This window comes from Vulpes vulpes, chromosome 2 (genome assembly GCF_048418805.1).
Source record: "Vulpes vulpes isolate BD-2025 chromosome 2, VulVul3, whole genome shotgun sequence".
Lineage (NCBI taxonomy): Eukaryota > Metazoa > Chordata > Mammalia > Carnivora > Canidae > Vulpes > Vulpes vulpes.
The window spans coordinates 118,089,534-118,109,027 of NC_132781.1; the positions used below are offsets into that span (position 1 = coordinate 118,089,534).

General features: G+C 42.8%; 1 protein-coding gene across 8 annotated transcripts in view; it reads left to right on the forward strand.

Moving 5' to 3' along the window:
- The window catches only part of LARP4B (La ribonucleoprotein 4B), a 95,434-nt gene that overhangs the window by 23,856 nt on the left and 52,084 nt on the right, over positions 1-19,494 (forward strand). For 5 of the 8 annotated variants that reach the window (XM_072749671.1, XM_072749672.1, XM_072749670.1 and 2 more), the window contains 2 exons: positions 4,870-5,004; positions 5,615-5,674. In XM_072749671.1, coding sequence (XP_072605772.1) covers positions 4,924-5,004; positions 5,615-5,674 — 141 coding nt within the window. In that variant the 5' untranslated portion in view covers positions 4,870-4,923. Of the gene's footprint in view, positions 1-1,454; positions 1,626-1,954; positions 2,568-4,869; positions 5,005-5,614; positions 5,675-14,887; positions 17,970-19,494 lie in introns of those variants that run through there. The other 3 variants (XM_072749673.1, XM_026017100.2, XM_072749669.1) reach the window with 3 other exon arrangements.

Below are 19,494 nucleotides of genomic sequence, written 5' to 3' on the forward strand. Positions count from 1 at the left end.
TTACAAGAAAATGTTAATGTTTACAGCCAATTGGTGGTTTTATTAATCTCTGTTGACAACCCATTGGGAAGGGACTTGGATGCTTTTCCTGCTGGATCAGTACTTTATGCTCTCTGTAGGAAGGACTGGGTGCTTGATTGGTAAACATGGTAAAGGTGGAACCAGCAAGCCAGAGGAGTAACTGAGAGTTGAGAAATGAAACAAAATACAGTACTGGTATTTTAACACTAAGTCACACATATTAGTTATCTGGTGTATTTACTTGTAAATATTCACAAAATTATGTGAATTTTTAGAACATAGTTGTAATTATACTGTCCACAGTCTAATATCCTGCTTTTTTAAAACTTAATGTAATCTCTCAATATTTTATATAAGTGTGATATATTACATTAGTTTCTGCTTTTCTATTTTTTTTTACTAAAACTGCTATGAACATTAAATAGTTTACATGTTTTTATATGTAGCACAGATTTTAAGTAACAGTGTGTGAAGTTTTAGATGGATACTAGTACATGTCCTAGTCAGATTTTTCTCATTTGTTTATTTATTCGTGAGAGACAGAGGCAGAGACACAGGGAGAAGCAGGCTCCCTGTGGGGAGCCCTATGCGGAACTTGATCCCAGGACCCCATGGTCATGAGTAGTAGAGCAGTCCTCTGTGTGCCCATCATGTAGTCTCACCGCCAGCTACTTGCTGCATTCTTGTATTTTTGTTTTTTCCTTTAAATTTTCCAAAAAAAATTATGAGCATATTTTAAGGCAAATTCCTGGTATATAATGTCATCCATAGTCTTTAAAGGTCTTATCTGGGAGATATATAAACTAAACAGACACAGCACCTGGATTGTGCCCAGTGGAATTAATAATCATTCCATAATATCCTTTATTACCTATGCAGCAGTCAAATTTTTATGTCAAAAATGTCATTCTAAAGTTAATTTATTTCAATCCAGGTACACTTCTCACTTTACGTAAGGTTATTTTGGTTAAAGCTTTTGTATTTTGTAGCAATAAAAAAATCTCTCCCGTTTTTCCATGTCTTAGGTTTGCTGCAGAAATGAGGTCATCTGTCTTCTAGAATGCCCCACATTTTGGTTTTAGCTAATGGCTTTGTGTCAGTGTGATTTAACATATATTGCTCCAGAATTTCCTTTAAATTGTGAGTCTGATCTAGAGGTTTGATTAACTACAGGTTCTTTTTTTTGGCAAGAATGCTTAATAAATGGTGCTCTCTCCTCACATCAAGAAGAATGTAGCACCTAGTTGTTCCACATTAGTGATGGGATTGAAAGTCATCTTAGTGTCCACCTGATCTATTATGAAGCTTTCCATCAACTCTCCACCGGGCTTTAGGAGACATCTATGGTTATTGTTACTTCATTAGATTTTGCAAACAGTTTCATTTTCTAATTTGATTGCTCACTGTTTTTATTCATTGTGGCTCCTGTACAGAGAGAGCAAACTGCTCTCTCTAGCACCTGGTCATGCTGCAGTAGTCATCCAGGAGGGGCAGGCTGGTGACGGTTTGTCTTTAGAAGTCTTCAGAAAAGTGAATTGATATCCCAACAACCTCCAAAAGCAACCAGGGTAGTGGTGGCGTTCTAAACTGTTGTGGATTCTAAGGTGCGTGTTACCCGCTTGCTCTGCATGCTCTGCCTGTTTGTTGTCCACCTGTAGCTGGGAGAGCCCTTGCCTTCCTTTCCTGTTGGTTCTGTGCTGCGACCTTGAGCGTGCTCACTGGCTTCCTTGCTTTCCTAGTGTAGTGCCCCAGGTTCGTGTGACAGAAGCATTAACCAGCACTCTTAACGTGCACAGAAAAGATGAGAGAAGACTGAGGAGTTGTCCCAGTTAGAGGGGACTAAGGAAGTGACACCTGAATGTCATGGGGCCTTCCAAGATGGGATGTTTCATTATGAAGCAAACAAACATTTCTGGTATACAGGAAAAGGATTCTTTTTTTTTTTTTTTTTTTTTTTTTTTTAGGAAAAGGATTCTTTACGAACAGATCTAAGAGAACCATATTCTCCCAAGTGTTTAATAAGATTGATTAAACTTTTACATGTACCTTTGACAGGTGAAATTAAAAATGTCTGGCCCTATATAGAGACCACAGGACAGGAGGCAGGGCCCTTTGACTGCATCTTTTTGCCTTTTCACATCCAGAGATGAAATCAAATAGGGGAAATAAGTCCTTTTGTTCAGCTCAGGAAGGCTTTGTGAGGGCTGCCTCTGACACTATCAGGTTTTCAAACTACTACTAGGTCTTATGCTACAAATGCTTTGTTTTGGTGGTAAGTTCCCACCCCCACCCCCCTTGCGTATTTCTCTCTAAAACCTAGAGACCTGCTCTTCTGCGATTCCTGGAAGCAGTAGTTTAAATGGTTTAAGTCTCAGGGTAGGTTTGGTCTTTTGACCTAGTAATGAAAAGGTGGTTTTGTTATTTATTGAACTATTGTCACTGTTGCATCATCGTACTCTGTTTTATTTTAGATTCAGACATTTGATAAAGTCTGATTTAATACTTTGTACCTTTCGTGCTGCTTAAACAAGGTGGAGATCAGTAAGGTAAGCCCTCTTTCCAGCTGTAGGACTTTTGAAAAACAGTGCATGTTAGGTCAGTAATTAAGAGAGAGAGTGGCGTGACGTCAAGATGACTTGTTTGTGGATAAGAGGCCTGCTGTGTCTGTTGTATTAGGACACTGCCATGCTACTTTTTTTAACCTTTTGTCAGGGAACATTTAAAGCATGCAGAAGTAGAGTGGATCAGATTGTTAACCCCCATACCCCTCTTCCAAGGGGAACAAATAGGAACTCCCACATCTCTGCCGCATGTATTATTTTGAGGAAAATTCTAACCACCGTGTTATTGCGCCTGTAAATAAGTATGCAACTCTTTAAGATTAGGCCTCTTTTTTTTTAAGATGACCACAGCATCATTCTTATTAAAATATGCCATCACTATGACTTCCTTGATTGTTGTTTGTTTGAATTGAATAAAGCCGTACAACCAAATAAAGCAGTGGTTTGGCCAGTATGTGTTGAGGAAGCCAGGCTGCTTGTCTGGATCCTCCCGTACCTGGTACTCCTCAGTGCTCCTGTTTGCTGTAAGTTTGTAATAAGACCACATCCTGGGTGTGTGGATATTTTTTTTTTTTTTTTTTTTTTATTCATGAGAGACACAGGCAGAGGGAGAAGTGGGCTCCCTGTGGAGAGGCCAGTGCTGGACTCGATCCCAGGGCCCCGGGGTCATGCCCTGAGCCAAAGGCAGATGCTCAACCCCTGAGCCACCCGGGCGTCCCCCAGGTGTCTGGATATTATTTGTTTGTTTTGCAAGACAACTTCCTCGCGTTGCTGCTAGTTCTCTCAGGAGGCACAGAATCTCTGACTGAAAAAATACACGTAGTAGTTGTAATAAAAGAAATTCGTAATTGAATTTTTCTCCATTTTGGCTATCTTACCTAGTTTTTAACCAAACATTTTTTTTCTTTGAGAATCTTAAATCTAGAAGTGCATAGTGGTAAAACTGTCTGTAAGCCCTTTTGTGACTTGTCGGTTTGGTTACCATCCCACGACTTCATTTCCTGGATTTGGTATTTGGGGAGAGTCGATGTTTGCCTCTATGATAGTTTCACATATTGCAATCTCTTACAGTTTATCACCTGTCATTCATTCTGTATTTTGGAAGACGTTGACCTCTGTGAAACTGATTGGTTTCAAGTGTTTTTTCTTTTTAAGCAGTTTATATTGCCAAACCTGTCTAATCGCACAGAAGTGATCTTGTGCTTTTGTGGCTGATGATAGAGTGGACCGTTCAATGAGATTGCTTTTGACCATCAGGTTATTTCATTACAAGGGTTTTGGGAATTTATTATAAGCAGGTTATTGAGTGTAGGGAGCACCATTATAAAAACTAATAAACACCTGCATGGTTACCTCATGAGACAGAAATAGCTAGCTTTTAAATCTCCATATCTGGCAAGAGGATGCTCTGTTTTCAGAAGAGCCTGAAAGGTACCTGGATTAAATCCAGTCCTGGCGGTGGTGTGGGGTGGTGTAGCTTGCTGCAGAAAGAGGGTACACCAGAGTTGGCCCTGGGTATCTGGGAACCCTGGTTCTCATGCTGATGGTACAAAATCATGAGTATTGTTCAGTCTCTTGTGAACCAGAGTTACTACTCTGGGAAAATCAAATGAGCTATCTTGTTTGAAATTTAGTCTCTGACTGTTGAGCTGAGCCAGTACTTTGGAAAGCCTGCTTTGCAGCACCACTCCTACTGTCTTCAAGTGGTTTTTGGTTTGTGTGGGTCAGGATTTTGAAGGGACTCCTTTTTAACTAATTACTATTTATTTCTCTTGACAACTGTTATCCTGGAACGAAATGAAATTAATGGGGACAGTCAAAATGATATATGTAAATTTGGGATTCATCAAATACAAATTGGAGTTCTATTAATTTTGTTACTTTCTGTTTAAAAAGATGGTTTTCTGGCCATGAGTGGATTTGTATGTGTTAGCACACAATTTCTAGTCTTACTACATTCTTGGGTTAATATAAAGGTGTAAATTATGGGCAGATTTCTTTAAGCTACTTAGACTGCAGGGATGCCTGGGTCGTTTGGGCAGCTAGCTCTTGATCTCAGCTGGGCTCTTGATCTCAGGGCTATGAGTTCAAGCCCTGTGTTGGGCTACATGCTGGGCCTGGAGCCTCAATTAAAAATAAGTAAGTAAGTAAATAAACTACTTAGATTCCGGAGGAGCAACAAATGTCCTGGAAAACTTGAAGATTTGAAGACCTCCTAGTATTAATTTGAAGAATCTGTTGTATTCTGTACTACAAGTTACTGATGGGTTGTTTTGTTGTTTTACAGCACCCTACAGTTGCCATTCAGCTTCTCCCAGTGCGGCCACAGAGTAAACAGCTCATGACTTCTGATCAGGACACTAAGGTCGTGGCTGAACCGCAGGGCCAGCGAGTCCAGGAAGGGAAAGACAGCGCTCATCTGGTGAGTAGGGGGCGAGGCCAGAGCTGGTCTGGGGCCTCACTCTGCTCTTCTGATCACAGATGTTATGTTGGATTTTATAAGTACCATCAGAGTAGTAACTCTGGCATATCTTAAACCTAAATACAGGTGTTATTGTCCTGAGTAAGTTTATGGATAGCTTAGTAGTAGAGGAAGCTATCAGGACAAGGTGAGAGAAAACAAATGCTTAAAACTCTTGGGAGTTTAAACCCCCTAGAAAAAATGACAGTGATTTATAAATACTGTAATAACATTACACATGTTCTAATGGTATGTATTTAAAAGAATTGATTAATATTGTAATATAAATTTTTATTTTGACTGCTTTTAAGATTTTATCCTGTCAAGCAAAGCAGATTTTTCTTAATTTTCCCCATGGAAATTACAAGGAATTTTGCCTACGGTGGTCAGTCAGAATTTTAAAATATTTTAAGTTGCAAGGCTCCTGTATCTTTCTGCATATCTCACTGAATTTCTTTGTTATGTAAAAATGTGTTTTTTCTCAATAGGTTTTGTTTTTGCTAAATTACTGTAGCTTGAAAATACTGCTTACATTGTAATGAGGGTGCGTTTGATGTTTTCAATTTTACAGATGAATGGTCCCATATCTCAAACCACTTCTCAGACAAGCTCCATCCCAGCTTTGAGTCAGGTAATTTAGTTCAGCTGAGGCTCACAAATACTGCCTCACGAACAAATATTTATTGTAACAAAATTAGAAAATTGTTGATGTTTCCCAACAAAGGGGTGGGGGTTGGGGGAGACCCACATGGGTTCTAAGTGTTCAGTACTGTATGTCCTCCTCTGACTTCTCTACGTGTGCTGTGTGTATAGTTGTGCTTGTATAGTTCTGCAGACGTTGTGTACCATGCGTTCATTGAATGTCAGATACTCATCACAGTGTTTGTAATAGTTCATTGATAATCTGTTGAATGTATATGATTAGCTCTACATCTTGAAAGCCTATATTCTTTAAAGTACACAGGTTATACTAACCTTTTACTAAGAAAATTGGTTTAACATAGTTAGCTGTGGTTAGTGAAAATAAACAAATGGAGATCCATTGGTTTTGAACTCTTTCTTTACCTTATGTGCGCACGCTTATGTTGGATGCGTTTGGAGCCACTCCAAACTTAGTTTGGCAGCCTTCTAAGTGATGTTACAGACCTGGCACGATTTAGAAAATAAAAGAAAAACTTCTAAAGTCATCTTATAAAATTATAGAAAACTTTGCCCAAATTGTAAGTAGTTCATGTAGAAATTGAACCAGGGATTGGATTGCCGATCTACTTTTAATAGAGTAGAATTTTTTAAATAAGGTAGAATTTTCTTGGTAGAAAGATCCCCTCCAAACTATTGTTATTATTGTTATAATATATGTAGGGCTTTTTGGTATACTGCATTTTACATTGATTTTTAAATGAATTTTGTAATATTTTAAGCAGTTTAAGATCCAAATATAAGACCTGTAGTAATCTAAGAGGAAAATTATACAGAAATCATTAAAAACATTTTTTTTTAGGACCAATTTTCTTCTTCCCTATGGTTGATTTGCAGTCCAACATAATATTCAGACATCTCTTTAAAACAAGGCTAGAAACTGAATTTTTTATTCTTTGGGATTTTTTTTTTTGCCTGTTTTATTACTTTATTTGCAAGTATTGAGATAAGACCTAACTAGAAAAGAATTGAAACACTTGATCCAGAATTCAGTATTTTATTTCTGTACAGAAATAATTTGCAACTAGTACTGCCTACACACATGCTTTCTTTGTCATTTTTAAGAGTTAATGTCCTATAATAGACCTGATGTGGCAAGTTCTTGTTCTGGCCTTGATACCCAACATGCCTGGTGTCCCTTGGGCAATCCCATCTCTGACATGAGGCTTTTGTAAAATGTGGATATGCGGGCAGCCCCAGTGGCTCAGCGGTTTAGCGCCGCCTGCAGCCCAGGGTGTGATCCTGGAGACCCCGGAAGGCTCCCTTGCTGCATGGAGCCTTCTCCCTCTGCCTGTGTCTTTGCCTCTTTCTCTCTCTGTCTCTCATGAATAAATAAATAAACTCTTTTAAAAAATGTGGATATGCTGTTTAACAGTGGTAAACACCAGTGGGTGTTGCACACTTAGGTTTTCATAGGATCATTAAATACTAGAGCTAGAAGATGCCCTGAGAGACATCTGGGCTTCCAGTGTGTGTCCTTTAATAAAGCTTTATTTACAACAAATGAGCATCTTTACAGAAAATAAAAGGATACACACATTTTATGCTATTGTAATATATATATACACACGTATATATGTGTATATGTGTATAGATGCATACGTATCTATGCGTATATGTGCATATATATGTATATGTGTGTGTGTATATATATATGTATATGTTGACCTCATTTTTTCCTACATAGCATGATTTCATCTGCGTGCCTCCTTGTCCTTGCCATTAGGGTATTTTCTTTGTGTTGCTCTGCCATTGTTTTTCAGCCATTTGGTTTGGGGGATTTTATATTGTTTATTTCTTTCTTGCCTTTAAAAATGGCATTGCCTGAACATCTTTCTAGCTGGCATCATTCATGGTGCGCCTGTGTGTGGGTGTGGTCGTTGCTTTAGCGGCTGCAGGTGTTTTGATGGCTGAGTGAGCATGTCTAGCAGGCTGATTCAGGAAGCAGTCTCGAAGGTTCAGTCTTTCCCCCAAGCTGGATATGGTGTGAGTAGGAGAATTGCCATAGTGATGCCAAAATAAATGTCTGAATAATTCAGGAACAGCTTTGCATTTATCCAGTGGTAATATTAATCATATTCATTATATAGCTCTCCCACTCTAAACCTTACTGTGTAGTAACTCTTTATAACTCTAGCCAATCAGTGAGCATCAAAAAATTAATCTTTAGCTAGAGGAAGCTGAGACCCAGAAAGGCTTAAGTAATTTTCCCAAGATTACTTAACTGCAGAGTGGTAGAACCATGATTTGAACCCAAGCAACCTGACTTCAGAGTTCAAACTCAAGATGAGATACTTCCTCTTTGGCATCTGTTACTTCATTTAAAAAAAGAAACAAGTAGGAAATATACCCCAAACCAAAAACTTAGAACTGTCTCTGAGTGGATGAAATTATTTTGGAATAAAGCTGGAGGATTTTAGGTGGGGAATAGTGTGACTTATATTTTAGAAAGATTATTTTGGCTTTATTATGTTTTTATATATGATGGATTGTAGTGAGCAAAGAAAGCAAATAACAAGGAATGAAGGTTAGAAGTTATGATGGTGGATCAGCCTAGGAATGAATAATTTGAAAATTATTTTGAAGGTGGGTTTAACCATACCAAGTTGTGGATTGGATGTGTATGTTGGGATGAAGGAAAGATAAATCAGGGATAGTTGAGCACCTTGAGGGTTGGTGGTTTCATTTATTTTGAGATGGAAAAAACTGGAGAAGCAAAGATTTGTGGAGGGGAAATCCACCTGGTAGAAATTCAAGCAAGCAATGAAGTGGGCCAGTGGGGCCAGTTAGACCTCAGTGGAAAGGTTGGAGCCTGAGAGGTTTGAAGTTTGAAGTAAACAGATGTTTTATTACTTACTATTTTATAAATTTGTTATATAGAAAAGACTATTGAAACTATTGTAAATATGGATTAGGGGCATATAATTGAAAAGTGACCCAGTTAGTATTTGGAATAAAATCAACTCTAATCCTTTTTTTCCTTTATAACTTTTTGCCTGTTTTAACAGATTTCATGTCCTGCATTGTTGGCTATAACTTTTCTTTTCATTGATTCATCCTTTTTTAATCACCTGTTTCACTTCTTATATATTTGATTAAAATTTATTTTAAGAAATTACATTCTATGTTATTTTTAAAAAGTGTTTCAAATGTCTTTGTTTTCTCTTAGAAGTTTTAAGATCCATAAGGGCAGGAAGCTTGTAATGTACTTCTTTGATAACTTCTCTGCATGGCATACTTTACTTAAATTGAAAAATTTCATAAATATTACCATGGCATAATTGATAGTTTAGTCATTCTAAAAACTTACCGTTCTTTTTTTTTTTTAATTTTATATATTTATTCATGAGAGACAGAGAGAGGCAGAGACATAGGCAGAGGGAAAAGCAGGCTTCATGCAGGGAACCCGATGTGGGACTCGATTCTGGGACCCCGGGGTCACGCCTTGGGCCAAAGGCAGACACTCAACTGCTGAGGCACCCAGGTGTCCTTAAAAACTTATCTTTATATCATATATTTGTGATATGTCATGTTTATATCATATCTATATCTATCTGGTTACCATAGGAATTACATATAATATCCAAAAGTTATAATTGCCTAATTTAAATTGATTCCTACTTAAAGTAGCATGCAAAAACTATACTCCTGTAAAATTCTCCCCCTACTTTGTTACTGGTGTCACAAATTATATCTTTATTACTGTATGCCCAATAATAGAGATGTATAATTATTTTTATGCATTTGCCATTTAAATCTTGTAGGAAATAGAGTAGAGTAGAATCAAAATTAAACTAGTACCAGCTTTTTAAAAATATTTATTTATATTCATGATAGAGAGAGAGGCGCAGAGACACAGGCAGAGGGAGAAGCAGGCTTCATACCAGGAGCCCGATGCGGTACTCCATCCCGGGACCCCAGGATCACACCCTGGGCCAAATGCAGGCGCTAAACCACTGAGCCACCCAGGGATCCCCTAATACCAGCTTTTGTAATTGTCCATGTATTCACCTTTACAGAGAGCTTTATGTCTTCGTACAGCTTTGAGTTACTGGTCATGTTTTTTTCATTTTAGCCTGAAGAACTCCTTTAGCCTTTTTTCCAGGGCAGACCTGGTGTTAACAGACAAATTCACCATTTGTTTATCTGAGAATGTCTTAGTTTCTTCAGTTTTGAAGGACAGGTTTGCTGGATAAGGAGTTCTCAGTGGCGTTCTCAGTTGTTTCAGCCCCCATCTTCTTAGCCTGTGAGGTTTCCGATGACAAACTGGCTGATACTCTTACCGAAGGCCTCTTGTACTTGACAAGTAGCTTTTCCTTGTTGCTTTCAAGATTCTCTCTTTTTCCTTTTTTTATTGTTCAGAGTCCTTTAATAATACCAAAATGAAAATATTATTTTTTTTTTTTTTGATTGTAATGTGTTTTGGCGTGCGTCTCTGTGTTTATCCTACCTTAAGTTTGTTGAGGTTGTGGATTTGTAAATCCATGAAATATCAAAATTGGGGAGTTTTTGGACACTGTTTCTACAGATATGCTCCCTTGCCTTTCCTCTCTTGCTGGGACTCACATATGAGTGTTGGTCCATAGGGGACATAGATGATGTTCCAGAAGTCCGGTAGGCTCCACTCACTTTTGTCTTGTTTTTTTCTTTAACTGCTTTAGATAATTTAATTTGTCTCCTGTATAAATTTGCTGATTCTTCTGCCTAGCCAAGTCTACTGTTGAACCCCACTAGTGAATTTTTCAGTTCAGTAACTGTACTGGTGAACCTGAGAATCTTTGTTTGGTTCTCTCTCTTTTTAAATATTTGATATATTTATTTGAGAGTGATCGAGAGACACATGAACGGGGAGAGGGGCAGACAGAGAAGCAGAACCCCTGCTAAGCAGGGATCCCGACACAGGCCTCAATCCCAGGACCCAGGGATCACAACCTGAGCCGAAGGCAAGACCCTCAACTGCCTAAGCTACCCAGTCACCCCTGTTTGGTTCTCTTTATAAATACCCATCTTTTTGTTGGTATTCTCATTTTGTCCACATATCATTTTACTGATTATTTTTAGTTCCTTATCCATGTCTTTCCTTCGCTTTTGAGCATATTTAAGAATGTTTTAAAGTCTTTGTGAAATAAGTCCCATGTGTGAGCTTTCTCAGGGATAGTGAATTTTGTTCCTCTGAATGAGTGAGCTTTGTATGCTTTGTGATTTGTTGTTGTTACTGAGAACTGGGTATTTGGTTTTATTTATAATGTGTATAATGTATTGTTTCAAGACTTTTCCAAATTATTTTTGTAAAGGCTGTTCCTTGTTATATGTGTTCACTGAGGTGTCTGCTCCTTTAACTTGTGTTCAGCTAAAATTTTGACAGAGGTCTCTGTTAATGTCATGAACTGAAACGGCCAGACCAGACCCCTCCTCCATGAAGAAAGGAGGAGAGAGAATACAATAACCTTCCCAGTCTTCATAGACTGGCTTTGTTTTGAGACAGCCCCTTATTAATTAGCTCCACTTGCTTTTAGAGACTAGGGAATCAACCCAAGGTGAAAACCTGAGCTCTTTGCAGGACTGTTGTGAGCATCTGTCTTGCTGAGAGGTGGCTTTCAGAATTTCCCACACACATGGCTGCTTATGACTGCCCTGACTTCCCAGAGAGTTTCACTCAAGCCTTTATGGGCTTCAGATGGTTCTTTTGTCTCCACCAGTAACCTGCTACCCTAGGTGGGTGTCGGTTGGGAGCCACCGTATAGCTTTTGTGAGCATTGTCTGCTACTTTCCCCAGTTTGTTCCGAGTTTTGTGAGACCAAGTGAGTTAGTCCTTCAGGAAGCCTCCAGCTAAGATAGCACAGATGGACACATGCCCATGTAGATCAGGTTTGTAGACTTCCAGGAGGGAAGACCAAGACCACACCATGCCACAGAAATGCCCGCATATGGAGGAGAGCTTTTCCTTGGTTTGCGTAGTTGCTATAATAAACCTGTGATGGTTTTTCAGAGTACTACAGAATTGGTTTAGAAGCTTTTGGTTATGGGAACCCCTGGGTGGCTCAGTGGGTTAGCACCTGCCTTCGGCTTGGGGCGTGACCCCGGGGTCCCGAGATCGAATCCCACATCGGGCTCCCTGCTTGGAGTCTGCTTCTCCCTCTGCCAGTGTCTCTGCCTCTCTCTCTCTCTGTGTGTGTCTCTCTCTCTGGCTCTCATGAGTAAATAAATAAAATATTAAAAAAAAAAAGCTTTTGGTTGTTTTCTTGATGTTTCTATAGGGGATGGAAGCTTAGAGCCTCTTAGTTCACCACTTTGCCTGATGTTTTGTAACCTTTTTACATGGGAACTTCTAGGTTGTTATTAAGTTGTTTTTCTAATAATAGAGAACTACTGATAAACTTTTATTTATTTATTTATTTATTTATTTATTTATTTATTTATTTTTTAAATAACAACTTTTATTTATTTTTTATTTATTTATGATAGTCACACACACACAGAGAGAGAGAGAGAGAGAGAGAGGCAGAGACATAGGCAGAGGGAGAAGCAGGCTCCATGCACTGGGAGCCCGACGTGGGATTCGATCCCGGGTCTCCAGGATCACGCCCTGGGCCAAGGGCAGGCGCTAAACCGCTGCGCCACCCAGGGATCCCACTGATAAACTTTTAATGCATATAATTTTTACACAGACATAAAACTTCATTGCCCAAACCAATAAAATGCAAATTAATGACATTCATTTAGACTAGCAAGTGATGTTTTGCTGGAACTAAAGCTACATCACCAGGTACTCGTGGTACTAGTTACCTAGGGTTTCTTTTGAGTTTTCCACAGCCTGAGCTCCTGAACACCACATGAACAACTCTCCCACAACTTTTGCCTGTTTGTTTCTCTGGCTTATGTGGTGCCACTAAGTCCTCACTAGGCAGGATTGAATTTGGGTCATTTTATTTATTTTATTTTATTGTTTTTTTAAAGATTTTATTTATTCATGTGAGACACAGAGAGAGAGCAGCAGAGACACAGGCAGAGGGAGAAGCAGGCTCCATGCAGGAAGCCCGATGCGGGACTCAATCCTGGGTCTCCAGGATCAGGCCCTGGGCCAGAGGTGGTGCTAAATTGCTGAGCCACCCAGGCTGCCCAAATTTGGGGCATTTAATCAAACTTTTTTTCTCAGAGCAGGTCAATTTAAGTATTGTCACGTGGTGCTACCGTGTTCCTAAAGCTATATACAAACATGGGCAAATGTTTAAGATTTTGTGTTTGCATCTTTTTTCAATTAAATTTATTTGAGAGAGAGTGTCCACGAGCATGGGGAAGAGCAGAGGAATAAGGAGAAGCTGACTGTGTCCTGAGCATAGAGCCCAGCATAGGACCTTGAGATCATGATCTGAACTGAAATCAAAAGTTGGATGCTTTAATGACTGAGCCACCCATGCGTCCCTGTGTTTGCATCTTTTAATCTTTCAGGGTACCTGCAGATTCCCAAGGCACCACAGATGCCAGTTTGAGGTAGCTGATGGTACAGACACTAAGACTTGCTGTTAGAATGCTTTTCTAAGAGATGTATAGTGACCAGCATGTGGTGCTGGGAGACAGTGGTTTTGCACAGTTGGGAGGGATGGCCTTACAAAGGACGGTAAGAGTGGGAAAGCACAGCTAGGAGACCTGACAGATGGTTTGAGCAAATACAGGCCGTGCTGTGGTTGGTTGGTTGGGTCCTTTGGATGAAACAGAGAAGGTAAGGAGGATGGCATCACAGAGTAAGAGGTGATTCTAGAGGTGGGCCGGGACCAGAGTGCGAGGGCCACAGTGGTGTTAAGGTTCTGTTCTGAGTATTTTACTCAGTGTCTTCATGACGACTCTTAAAAGTAGGTGCTACTGTTGGCCTCATTTCACAAATGAGGAAAGACACACAGAGATGAGATGATCTGCCAAAACTTATTCACTTAGTGCACACAAGCTGAGCCTCACACCTGAACAGGTAACCTGGACCAAGGACTTGGGAGCTTTCGAGGTACTTCCTGTTACTGGCCTGGTGGGTGTCAATTTTCTTCTTTTCTCTTTTTCTCTTGCTCTTTCCTTTGTCTTAGTGAGAATTTTAATTATTTATTTTTAAGATTTTACTTATTCATGAGAGACATAGGCAGAGGGAGAAGCAGCCTCCATGCAGGGAGCACGATGTGGGACTTGATCCCGGGACTCCAAGATCACACCCTGGGCCGAAGGCAGGCGCTAAACATCTGAGCCACCCAGACGTCCCTTAATGAGAATTTTTAGACATCTGTGCAGGTTAGAACATAAAGTAAAACCGTGCATGCCCCTTGTGAACTCAGAGTTCCCCCTCCCCCCTAATTTTGCTACTTTTATCTCTTCCTTCCCTCTACACACACACATTTAGAAAAATGTTATGTATGTATTTACTTCCTTACTTGCCGGGTGTTTTAGAGCAAATCCCAGATGATGGGCCATTCACCGTAAACATTCCAATGTGCATCCCTAATGAACACCATTCCAACTTCATGCTTCGCTGTGATTTCTGTACACCCGCAGACTTCCTTTTCGGGGCAGAAAATGAGTTACAACTATGACTGCCTATGCATTCTAGGTTTTGTTTTTGCCTTTTTTTTTTTTTTTTTAAGATTATTTGATAGTGTAAGCAAGGGGAGTGAGTGGCAAAGGGAGAAGCAGTCTCCTTGCTTACCCCCTCCCCCGCCCCCACGTGGGGGGCTCTACCCCAGGACCCCTGGGATCATGACGTGAGCCACCCAGGCAGCCCTGCCTGTACATTCTGAAGAGCACGTTAATTGTTTCTCCTTGGGAAATCTATACGCTCACTTCCTTGATTGCCCGCATCCATGGTAGGTTATTTAGAGAATGCTGAAACACTGGAAGAAGCAGGAGTCTGAAATGTCTTGTTCTGGTTGGGATAACAATTGCAGGGATTTTTAAAATTGAGTTTGAGAATAGGAAAAATAATATAAAAATTATTTATTGTTCTTTTGAGTCTTTGGATTCCACATGCCGTTTGGTTTTTAGTGCGTGGAGAAGGATGGCTGTTTGGCAGGGCCTGTCATCGTAGTTTGGATTTTGGGTTTGAGTGGCAGGGACATGTGACTGCATGCAAGGGGTTATTTTTGGTATCTGGGTGTCGGCTGCTTGTCAGAAATCCTAGCAAGTTAGCGTGAGCTGCACTTGTGGAGACTCCGAGAACGCCAGGCATGGTTCTGTGAGTTTTTGAACTTTGGAACATGGGTTGTTGCTTCAGCAAAGAATTAAGTAGTGACTGTGACAGTGAAAAAGCTGGTCTGTTGCAGCAATCTGCGGAGCAGCCAGAGCCGGAGAACAAGATAAGTAAAGCTTTTTCTTCATTACTTGATGCCCTTGAAGGTGAGGAGCTTCACGGTGTCAGACATGGAGGCAGCAGGGCAGCTGTCGGAGCTCATCTGTGGACATCGGCTTTCGTGAGGCCAGGGCGCCAGCAGGGTCGGGGGCTGAGGCAGTCGTCGCACTCGGTCTCTTCGCCAGCATGCCCGTTCCTAACGAGGTGTGAGCGTTTACAGGAGAGTGCGGAGAATTCCGAAGGCGTTGCTCTTGGGCGGGGTTGTGACAGCGTCTCGGTCACGCGCTGTGTGAGCTCCGTCTGTAAGCCGGGTCTCTTGGAAGATGGTCGTTCCAGATGTGACGCGTCTCTCTCCTGTGTTCTGGGGCCTCGTGGCCGGGGTGTGCGGGAAGCAGCCCTTGTGCGGAGCCACCTCGGCCAGCCCCCGGCCACCGGGCCTAGGTGTGTAGCGGTGGATGTAGAGATGAGCAGCGATGTGAGCTCCTCGGGTACACCTGGGAGGGGGGTGAAGGCCGAAAACCCCATGTGTGTGGATCACGAAGCTCGGAGGCGTGAGAGAGCGCGCGAGTTATACAGTATTTGTGTCGTAGACCCTGACTGCCTGGACGTAGCTGATGAGCTGGGTGCCCCCGAGTGTGAAGCAGCTGCAGTAGAAGACAGTCGGTCAGCTGTCACCTCTGAGGCAGTTCGCAGAGGGGCCTGGCCGCCCTTGAGGGCCACACAGGGGCCGGGACAGTTAGACGCTCGGCAGGAAGAGCTGTCCCCACGGGACGTGCCCAGGGCAAGCAAAGTGACTGCAGTGTTTAAGGAAAACGCTACGCCGGGTTTTGAACTAATGACTATGTCTTTAAGGGCACACACTTACGCCGGGTTCTCTAAGGATCACACTGAAAGCGGTGCGTTATGTGACGTGGGCGTACTCCCCGAGGGGGGTGGTAGCGCAGACTGTGCGTGGGGCGCCCCCAAGGAGCGTGAGAGCTGTCGTGCGGGCCGGGTAAGTCCGATGGCTGGCGCACATGTCCATTTACTTACCGTCCCTTCAGAAGTTGAGAGACGCGGCGAGCCTAGGGCTGTGGCAGCCAGTGTAGGCCGGAGTGCGAGCTCAGAGAAGAAAGGCGAGGATAATTCTGTCCGGCCCCTGAGCTGCCATGGTAGCAGACCAGAAAGTAGACTCCTTCCCCAGGCTCTAGAAGGAATTCATTTAAGTCCAGAAAGCTGTGTCGCTTCCCTGAGCTTTGGCAGCGAGCGTCTCCCCATTCACGCCGGTTGCCAAGAAGCAGCCCCTAAGAGACCTGGCGATCCCGGACCGGAGCACCTCCTGGGGCCCGCGATGGGCGAGGGGCAGCATCAGAGCGGCTGCGGCCCGAAACCTGGAGGCATCCAGCCTGCGAACAAAGATGGTTCATCTTACCAAGATAAGGAGAAAATGAGCATTTTTGAGGAAGAGAGTCAAGGACAGAGGGCTTCTGAATGGAGATCTTCACATCAGGTAGACCTGTGTGCAGACGGTGGGGCCGGCATGGCCCACGCACATGTCTGTGATTTGATTGGTACACTGTGCAAGACACACTCGGAGAGAGCATGCCAAAGAAAGGGCGCCCCGGAACTCAGAAGCTCACAGGAGGTGCTCCCGGATGACAAGACTCTTGATGGCTCCCGGTGTCCTAAGAGTAACTTCATCTCCTCTGCATTTGCTTTCACCTGCACTGAAGAAGAAAGTGAAACTAGCCTGAGTTTTAACCCAGAAGATGAAATGTCTGTGAAGAGTATAGAGAGTGACCGGCGAAGCTTAGAAAGTGCTGGAAAAGAGTCACTGAAAGGCAGTCCCAGAGAGACCAAGAAGAAGGACGGAGGAAGCGTGAAGTCAGACTCTGAAACCCCCGTCAAGCGGGAAACCAGGACGGCACCACGCTGGGCAGTGCCCAGTCTGGCTGTACGGATGCGCAGGAGGCCCGAGAGGGCAGAGCAGCCCGGCTGCAGAAGCCGTCCCATGGAGGAGAACCATGAGCCCCGCGCAGTGAAGGACTATGGACACGAGGATCTGGATCTTGCCCCACCTCCAAACCAGAGTTCAGGTTCAGGTGAGCAGAGGTCACAGGTACAAGAGAAGGACTCTCTTAACAGCGATGAAAATGCAGGGCTGGGGCCGCTTTCCTCAGGGTCAGCTGAGCAAAGTTCTGATGCCTTAGACGGTGGCACGTCGGGGGCGAGCCAGCCAGCACCCGGTAAGGGAGGGGGCAGAGACAACATCGATGTGTGTGGGACGAGCACACGCGCACACCGTGTCAGCCAGAGACGTGCCGTGCCCGTGCTTAATGGACCTGCGGTACATGGTGCCGTGGATTCCGTGGGAAGTCCACGGGTGACTCTCAGGGAATTGGAATTAGGTGAGACTCTTGAGGGCTGTTCGTGTGTGGCCGGTGTTGAGGCTGTCCCAGCGGACAGATACACAGCCCCTTGTCACGAGGGCCTGCAGGTCATTCCTGTCATCCCAGGTGAGGCTGCAGAGATCGCGGTACCACCCTGCGGGGACCACGTCTTACCACTCACAGAAGATGCTGTAAATATTCCTGAAAGCCCTGCAGGAGGGGATTGGCAGAGCTTCCCAGAGGAATTGTACTCCCAGTTTGTGAATGAACTTGCCTGTTACCCACTGGGAGGGTTTGTGAGTCAGCTGTTTTCTGAAGTACTGGCCGAGGGCTGCAGTGGGTACCAGGAGGGCTGTCCGTGGGTGCAGACGGGTGGGAGAGAAGCCCTCGAAGAGGAACAGGTACCTAATGAGTGTCTGCACAGGAGGCCACCAGACCTAGAAGTCGCCTTGTACTGGATGGAGACGCCCCCGTATCAGCTCCCGGTGGCTGAGGATGCTGTTATTTGGGGATGGCAAAATAGAGGTGGACAGTTAGTAAGTATGATTTATCAGTCTTTATTACTGTGCTGTGAAAGGCGGGTGTTTCACTCTGATTGCTTTTAACTGCCATGAAGTTTTATTCTAAGTAATGGGCAGTCATTTGAATGTTTACGTGAGGCTGTGAGTCACAGCATTAGCTTAACCGTTTCCAAGCTGGAGACCGTGACTCCGTTTGCTGTTTGGTATGTTTAGGCCAGAGTTGGTATGCCAGCTCTGGTTAGCACTGTACCCAGCACTGCCGGCCCTCAGACGCAGCTTGGTGCTGGCCTCTTCTGTGTGTGCTCTCGAGGGCTGCCCTGTCCGGACCGTGTCCTTCCTCATGACCCCCTTGTTGGAACAGAACAGGCATTTGTCCATTGAATTTTAAAGTCACTTCTCAAAAGTCCACACGTGGACAGTATAGATAGAAAACTCAGAATCTGCTTTCTGCTACAAGTTTGCCGCTTTTACCTGGCTTTGAAGTCTGCCTCCTGGCAGTCCAAGCACCTGCAGAGCTTTCCAACCATGGTGCTCGGCCCTGCTCATTTGGAAGAAGCTTCACAGATGCTGCTGCAGTGGGCAGCTAATTTGAGCATCTTTCTAGCTAGTCTGATAAACACCAACACTCAACAAACATGAAGTTAGTCTTGCTCTGAAAGTAGTCCTTTTCAATGTATAATTGAAAGGCATACTTCTAACAGCAGAATCTCATTGACTCAACCAGTAGTTTGTGTATTTATAAATTCAGTTCATTTAAACTAGAAGCAAAAAAACAGTTCACCCATTTTCCCAGCTCTTGCTCCCACCTCTGGCAAATACTGATTTTGTCTATGAGTTTGGTTTATTTGTTTTTAGAATCCACATAGAAGTGAGATCATATGGTATTTGTCTGATTTATTTCACTTGCAAAATACCCTCTAGTTACCTCTGCATCATTGCAAATGGCAAGATTTCATTCTTTTTTTATGGCTAAGTAATATTCCATTGTACATATATATACCACATCTTCTTTATTCATTCATCTTTCAGTGGACACTTAGGTTGTTTCCCTATCTTGGGTATTATAAATGTAAATAATGCTGCATCGAACATGGGGTACAGACACTTTTATCAAATTAGTATTTTTGTTTTCTTTCGGTAAATATCCAGAAGTGGGATTGCTGGATCATAGGAGTTTCTATTTTCAGTTTTTTGAGGAACCTCCATACTCTTTGCCAGAGTGGCTGTACCAGTTTGCATTCCCACCAACAGTATAAGAGAGTGCCCCTTTCTCCACGTCCTCACCAACATTTGTTATTTCTTTTTTTGATAATTTTTTAATTTTTAAAAATTTTATTTGAGAGGAGAGAGAGCATGTGCGTGTGTGCTCATACTCATGAGAAGAGAGGAGTGTGGCACAGGCAGAGGGAGAGGGAGAAGCAGACTCCCCGCTGAGCAGGGGAGTCCAATACGGGCTCAGTCCCAGGACCCTGGGATCATGACCCGAGCCAAAGGCAGATGCTTCACTGACAGAGCCACTCAGGAGCCCTGATGATAGTTT